We start from the raw sequence: 7,904 nt of genomic DNA on the forward strand, positions 1-7,904 counted from the left end.
AGTATATTTTAATTTCCTCCTCATCCCAGTAGGATATAAATCTTTTATCTCTAAGTAACAGTTCTAACAAACAGCAGCTATCCTGGCTAGAAGGAAGTTGCTGTTAGTACAAAGGCATCCAGATTCCACCACAAGCCAGTCATGCTTTCTGTGCAGAGACGCTGTGAAAACAGTTGTCAAATCTTCTTTAGCAGTTAAGGTGTTCTTAACATTAGGCAACCCCAAAATGGAAAAAGCTGTAAGAAACAAATCAGTTTTTCCATTTAAACAACAGTCTTGCAAAATTACTTGCTACACACCAGAAGCCTGACTTCCTCTCCTTTAGACGGATGTTAATTCTGCCATCTTCAAAGGAATTCTCATGAAAGTGTAGAATGGAGAACAATCAGAGCTGAAGGTCCTTTATCTGTCAAGAGCCAAAAAGGCAATTATACAGGAAAAATATTTGAAACATAGAAACATTGCCAAGTCTAGGCTGGAAGGGTAGATCATCTGGTCCAACCTCCTACCGAAAGCAGGGCCTTACACTCAGCTGTGTCTTGAATATTTCCAGCCAAGATGATTCCTTCACTTCTCTGGGCAAGTAATTGCAACTTTTTGCTGTTTTCACACTGAAGACTTTATTTTCTTTTTACTCTGCTCAGAGCTGTGGTTCGTATATGCAGGGAGAAGTCATGAAAGGCCAAATCTCAATTAGAGTTGAAACTGGCCACTGTTGTTTCACATAACAAGAAGGGCTTTTTTAAGTGCATTAATAGCAAGAGGAGGTCTATAGAAAACCTTGGACTGACACTAGTTCAAGGGATAAATAAAAAACGGAGGCATTCAATGCGTTTTTGCCTCAGTCTGTAATAATACTGATAGACTTTGGGCTGCCAGGTCCCCTGGGTCAGAGGACCATGAGTCTAGAAACAGGGACTTTCCATTTGTGAACACTGAAATTGTAAGGGACCAGCTGTATCAGCTGAATGTTCACAAATCCATGGGGCCTGATGGGATGCATCCCAGAATACTGAAAGAGCTAGCGGATGTTATGGCAGGACCTCTCTCGATCATCTACCAAACGTCTTGGGAGTTTGGGGAGGTCCCTGCTGACTAGAACCTCATCAATGTTATTCTAATCTAGAAAAAGGGCGTGAGGGAGGACCTAAGGAACTACAGAACGGTTAGTCTAACCTCAGTACCTGGAAAAATTATGGAGAAGATTATACCGGGTACTACTGAAAGGCATTTAAAGAATAATGCAATCATCAGGCACAGTCAGCATGGGTTCACAAAGGGAAAGTCCCGTTTAACTAATTTGATATACTTCTATGATAAGGTTACCTGCCTTACCATAGATAGATGCTGATCTCTTCTCCCTGGTATCCAGTGATAGGATGCACCTGGACATTAGGAAGCATTTCTTTACAAAGAGGGTGGTCAAATACTGGAACAAGCTTCGTAGAGAGGTGGTCAATGCCCCGTGCCTGTCAGTGTTTAAGAGGCATTTAGACAATGCCCTTAATAACATGGTTTAACTTGGTCAGTCCTGATTTGGTCAGGCAGTTGGACGAGATGATTGTTGTAGGTAACTTCCAACTGAAATATTCCATTCTGTTCTATTCTATTCTATTCTATTGTATTCTTGTTCTGTTCTGTTTCTACGCACATACTACAAGTTCAGATGATAACAGATTTCATGAAGTAATTCAGTACCTGTTCTGTTGCTTATCAGTAGTCCTTATTCCCATATACATCAGGGAGTAAAAAGGATTTTATTCAGCCCTCTGTGAAATAATAACCCATTGCCTCCTTTTTTCCTTTTGTTTATAAAATCAAAGAGGGCATAAAACAACATCTGACAAAGCACCCAATCAGGACAGAAAAAGGTATAGGTTTACATTTCGCAGAACTCATAAATAGATATATGTGTGGGCCATGTGATGTGGGCTGGGCTGGCAGTCCTTCCTGCTTTGTGAGGCAGAGATCAAAATTCCTCTGCTACGCAGGGGGGGGGAGAACATAATTTTCATGGCAGAGTTTCTCTCATTAAAGTAAAGCAGACCAAACAGATCTGACACAGGTAAGCACTCCCCCACTGCTCACTCCGCCCTCTTTCCTAATGAGTTTCCTGCTTTTGTGGGACAGACCTAGAAGAGCTGCAAAAGAGTAGAAGGTACGTGACTGCCTGGAAATTGCTCTGGATTCAGAACCTGGAAAAATTAGGTTCTAGCTTCCCACGCAAGACTTGTACAACGGGATCTTCCCATCGTTTGGTACCTTCCCATATTGACTGGCTACCGGCTTTTAGTTTCAAAAGAAATCTTCGTTGTCTCCCTACGAGAAAACTCAAAAGGAGGAAGGGAGAGTTTTTACTGGTGTTCCATCCTCAGGTCAGAAGGGGAAGGAGCAGGGAGAAAAGAACTTGCACAATTTTCCTTGTGATGAAGAGAGAAGTCAAAACATGACTGTTCCTACCTATCGAAACCTCTCTCTGGTAAGTATACACTGATAACCAGCAGTAAAAAAGCTATCAAGAAGGTTCATAAAGAATGTGTTTCGTTTTCCGGTATTTGTATATATAAATTTATCTATTTTTGCTGTAACAAGGGAATGCATTTAGTGCACAAAGGCACACAAGGTAACATGGAACTATATAAAACTGTATATTTTTTTGGAGATGCATATTCATAAAAATTATGCCTATTGTGTCATGCTCTTTTCCTTCAAAGGGGTCTTCATCAAAACAGTGGGGTATATGTAGGTTAGTATAATGCATGCAAGATGACTCCTTAATTATGGTATTTCTTGAATACCACGTATCCCTGGTATTCATTAAATACTGACTGCATGTAGTGACAAATGCTGTCTCTTTCATGGAGACGGGGTTTGGAATGGGGGACAGGAGAGGCTCTCATGTTTGAGAACGGTGCAAAAAAGCACATCAACAGAAAAAGAACTGAGGATGTAGGCAAATAGTCAAATGCCTGCCTACATTTTGCAAAAACAGCCATACCTCAGCTACATCTAGAACCTAAAGTAATGTTATTGCTATAATGCTACACTGAAGTTAGACGCTCAATTTACTGGGGCAGACAGCCCCATTAATAAGGCTACGTTTTTTCCGGGATCTTAACTAGTATCTGAACCTTCACCATGCAATGTACAAATGCCCTAGAATTAACCTTTAAAATCATTCTGCGTTTCACTTTCGTAGTAACCTGAAATCTGCATCCTAGACTGCTCTAAGTCCTATTAGGAAGCCAGACCTTTTTTGATAAGCCTGACAATAAGTGTTGATGGTCTATTTGTGCACTTTATGTCTTACAACCATGTGTCCAAGCGTCCCTATTATTCTATATGCATTCACATAGGAAATTCTAGCACATTTACATTGGCATGTATTTATGCATACATTTTGCAGGCATATTTATTACGTGTGTGCTAATCTGCGTGTTCTCATGATGGCACGTACTTGAGCATGTATGTTCTTATTTTGGGCATGATACTGATAACATGTTTGTATGCTCACGTTTTATGTGAAAAAAACTACTCTGTCTTCCACAGATGTCTGTCCCCTTAACTGCTTATCTGTTCTCAACTATCTGCTACCACCATCTGTACCACCATGTGGTTAGAGGCACACTGGAAGAACATCCGGCAAGCCCTGTTGCTTGTTTTCACTGCTGCTCTTCTCATTGGGGTCACCATGCTGGCCATTTCATCGAACATCAATCCAGTAGGCTATTTCTTCCTAGGGGTAGGGGGAGTGTGCCTGGTCGGCTATCTGCTGAGTGTGTTTGTTGAGTGTTACCTGAAGAATCAGCACCGACATGAGGCAAATGAGACACCTCCGAACAGACAAAACCAAGCAGGGTAAGCAGCAACCTGGTTATTCCTCTTACCTTAACTCTCTCTCCTCAGATAGGGCCCCTTTACATATTGTTTTCCTGCCCTTCCCCTAGGGCACCAAACACAGATTTCATCCCAGATGACAAAAGTTCTTTTTAGGTTGTTTTTCTTCAGGTGGAGGTTGCAAATGTCTATGCCACGCATGCTATCTTGTTCAATATATATTTTCTTGCCCCCTGGGAACTGAACCACTAAAAATTTCCACAGTTAAATGGATCCAGCCCCAGTTTTATTTTTCTTTGAATAATTGAGTCTTGCCAAACAATGAGTCAGACACGGAAAAAATAAAAATGCTGAATCTTAGCAGGGCTTAGCTCTATAAACCTTATCTCCAGAGCAACTGTTCTTTGGCAAACTTTTACAAAGAAACGTGCAACTGGGTGTGTTTCCAGTCTTAAAAACCCCACTTGACACAAATAAACCCTGATTTTGAGAGAGACTGAACACTCTCACATATTTTTGGCTTCACATACATCTGCAGGTTCTCAGCATCGCTTAATTTAACCCTAATTTGCCTACTGTAGTTGAAGAGTTTAACTTTATTCGTATCTTTGCTTCCTTGTCTGTATAATCCAGATAATCATTATCCACATCCATAAATGACCCGACATTCTCAAATACAGGGTGTTATACTAGGGCAAAAATGTTATTTTGTGTTTATTTTTAGAAAGAGTACATAAAAAGAACTCTACATTGGGCTTTGCTAGCTTGGGGGCATACTAGAAGAAAATTAGTATCTGTTTATTTAAAAATATGAGTGAAAAAGTAATTTTTTCTGTACAGATATTCTTTTTAACACAGAATAGTTAGTCCTTCTTTAAAATAAATGAAAATACTTAATTTTCTCCACTTCTTAAAAATAGATGAGCACTGTATTAAAAAAAGCAAGGTCCTGTTTTATTCTGAGAAATAATTAGTAGTTAGTAATTCTTTGTATTGACTGGTAGGCGATTTTAAATGAGGGACATCATCCTTATGGGTCCCTTCCAACTTGAGATATGCCATGATTCCATAATCAAAGCTAAGCCTACAACACTGAAACCCAGTGTGGGTTTTTTTACTTATTCTGGGGAGTGTGGGAAAATGGTCAAACGAGCCATTCTCTAGACCAGCAAGCAAGAAATTAAGTCAGCCAGGCAAGTGAGCTGACCGAGCAGCAGAATATCGCATACAATAATACCATGGGAGATATCCTGTCTCAGTCACTTCTATTGATTGTAGCATGGTCCCTATAGTACATTATCTGGACTACCTGTGTCTGCATAAACTAAGCTGTAAAACAACAAGTGTAACTGCCATTGGTCTCTTTACGCGTAGGGTGAACGCTGCCTATGAAGCGCCCACCTATGAGGAGGTGATGACCACGTCAGTTCCACCAATATGGACAATTGCGTCCAACCCAGGCTTGGTGCCCTCACCGCTGAACGAGCCTCCTCCTTACAATGTAGTTATTGAATCAGCTGCTCAAGAAGAGATTATGGTGGATGCTCTCAGGGTGTCAGTGGCATCAGACACAAGGCACGCCTCTGAAACAGACACCGGCTCCAGGATGCAGTTGCAGCTGGTGCTTCCCCCAAGACTGCAGCGGTTTGTTTCAGACATCCATGAAGTGAAAGGTATTGAAGACAGGTTTGAGCCACTGGAGCCACTCACTCCACCACCTGCTTATGAGAGTGCCATCAATGATGAGGTCTTTGAAGATGCTTTCCAGCCCTCCATATTATGATTAATTTCACCTTCTATGAATGCAGAACCAAACCCTCACCCCAACACAGGGTGCTTCTGGAGGGAAGGTGAAAGAGCTGAGATTTTTCACATCCGAAACCGTAAAAGTTTGTCTCACCACCCTTTGAACCAGAGCTGAACTACGGACATGGCTTCTCATCTCACTAGAATCTTCTTGCACAAAATACAAATCAATGCAATACCACAGTGCTTTGTCTTGGCAGATACGCAACACCACTGTGAGGGAAGTTGTGTTATATACAGCAACAATTCTCAAACTGGAGATACACCTTTATGGGTGAGGAGAGTGAATCATGAGAAGAGACAAGGTTTCCAAAGGACCTCTGTAAAAGGACTGTAGGATGCAGCCAGGAGAAGCTGCCCTGGAAAGGGGAAGAGTAGAAACAGCACTAAGTAGGTTCTGCCTGTGCACTACAAACAGCTGTATTGCCAAGAGATGTGCGATCATCAGTCACCCTAAAATCCCTAATGAGAGACTGAGGCTGCAGCTCCCTGAGCTGCTGTTTTACAGCAACACAAATTTATGATCTGCGCTGGTTGTTGCCACCCCTCTGCTGCACCTGAGTGTGACTGAGGGGAGGGTGACTGTCTTCATCTGGAAGCCAATACCACCTGATACCTGTCACTTGGGGTTGAAAAGCTGATGGCAAGCGTGGCACCATGGAATGACTCCTGTTGTTCAGAAGGTTCTCATCCCACACAGCCTGCGGTGGTGGACAAGAGGGAGGTAACAGACATTTTTTCTCCTGTGAGAGAGGCTGGCGGTGGGATACATACACATATACGCATCCTCTGCCTGGACCACCAGCCTTCGCAGCTCTACAGGAGGGTGTATTTCTCTGCTGTACTACAGCCGCAAACAGATCACTTGAGACACTTTATCATCACCACGGCAAGCATTTGCACAGAATGGTCAAGGCTCCTCCAGTTCCCCATAACGATGCCATGCACAGGGGTTTCTCTCTGGACTCTGGAAAGGGCTGCTCTGTCTGCTGAGGGCACGGCTGCAGCGGAGGACACTGGAGAATAGCAGTCCCAAGGCACATGCGGTTTTCCTCATGATGGGTCTAGGTTGGAGCCAGGTACCAGCTCTCACTGATCGGTCATGCCGTGCGGTCTTTTAAAATAGCTGAGTTAAACCGACAGGCTCTGCAGCGTTAAAGTGGTCTGCAGTATGCAGAAAGACATTCATGTCTGGTGAATGGCCAAATAAAAAATAAAAAAAAAAAGAAAAAGAAATATGGTGGTCTGATTATCCTATGAGGGAGAGCAGCAAACATCAAAACATCACAGCCTTGTCTCATACAACTGCATCACTTCTAATCCATATGAGGAACCATCAACCATAGGGAAGAAGCAAATAAATGATTTCTTATTGTTTGATTCTTTATAGTTCAAGGACAAAAAAAAAAAAAAGACCTTTTATGTTGTTTATAAATAAACGGGACAGTTAAAAATACCTGGTGGCATCGTTAGTTTTTCCTCCCGAAAGAAATGCTCCACAAAGCCATGTTTTGCTTGCATTCTGCTTATTTGGGTAATTTTGGCTTAGAAAAAGGAGGAGTTCCATTTCTCAATCTACAGCTGAATCACTTTAGTATCATTAATGATGAAACAGCTGTGATACTTCTATCATAAAAGTATTATGAGAGGGAAATTTGCCGACAGAGGCAATGTGTTTTTTGTTTTTTTTTTTTAAAGCCGAGCACTTCTTGCATTTCCCGCCTGCATCTGCGAACACAAAAGAACAAACCACAACAAAAAGCAGTGCAGGTTTACCACACAGGAACAGAAACTTCAGGCCTAAGCCAGGCAACCCAGGACCTTTATGAGCGCCAGGAATCGGGGGAAAAAAATTCAGGTGAGCAACACAGATTAAAAAAACATCACCAGTTACAATGACTAGAATTTTGTCCTCAGCACCTGTAAGGGTTATTCAAGCCTTGAGACTCACGTTAAGTTTTAGCCCGCGAAACCCCAGTGCGCCAAGGAACAGCTATCCACAGTTTCACATGAGAAGAGCTCTAAATCAGCTTCTGCTGAAAGAGCGCCCGTCTGCTTTTCCCCTCATAACTGACCGTGCGCCTGCTGTGCTCCCTTTCTCCCCTTTTAATTACTGAGCGCTACCTCAGCCCTCTTGACGCCAGCTAAAACGCGTGTCAACAAAACATACGCAACAACAACAAAAAAATCTAAAAAATAACAATAAAAAAATACAAAAATCCCAGAACAGGTACGTTGGACCGGAAGGCCGCACACCCGCC

General features: G+C 42.2%; 1 protein-coding gene across 1 annotated transcript; it reads left to right on the forward strand.

The window, feature by feature from the left end:
* The first annotated feature begins 3,610 nt into the window (after window positions 1-3,610).
* Window positions 3,611-5,620, forward strand: TMEM139 (transmembrane protein 139). Its single transcript, XM_009892291.1, has 2 exons — window positions 3,611-3,858; window positions 5,212-5,620. Exons 1-2 carry the CDS (start codon window positions 3,611-3,613, stop codon window positions 5,618-5,620), a joined length of 657 nt encoding a protein of 218 aa, XP_009890593.1.
* Window positions 5,621-7,904: the final 2,284 nt, after the last annotated feature.

Source organism: Charadrius vociferus, unplaced genomic scaffold (assembly GCF_000708025.1).
Source record: "Charadrius vociferus isolate BGI_N301 unplaced genomic scaffold, ASM70802v2 scaffold301, whole genome shotgun sequence".
Lineage (NCBI taxonomy): Eukaryota > Metazoa > Chordata > Aves > Charadriiformes > Charadriidae > Charadrius > Charadrius vociferus.

What these genes read in the sequence shown, in the direction of transcription:
- TMEM139 (XM_009892291.1), top strand. Translation starts at nt 3,611, where the DNA reads ATGTGGTTAGAGGCACACTGGAAGAACATCCGGCAAGCCCTGTTGCTT. An exon ending in AACAGACAAAACCAAGCAGG is followed by an intron (nt 3,859 to 5,211) that starts GTAAGCAGCAAC and finishes CTTTACGCGTAG; the next exon opens with GGTGAACGCTGCCTATGAAG.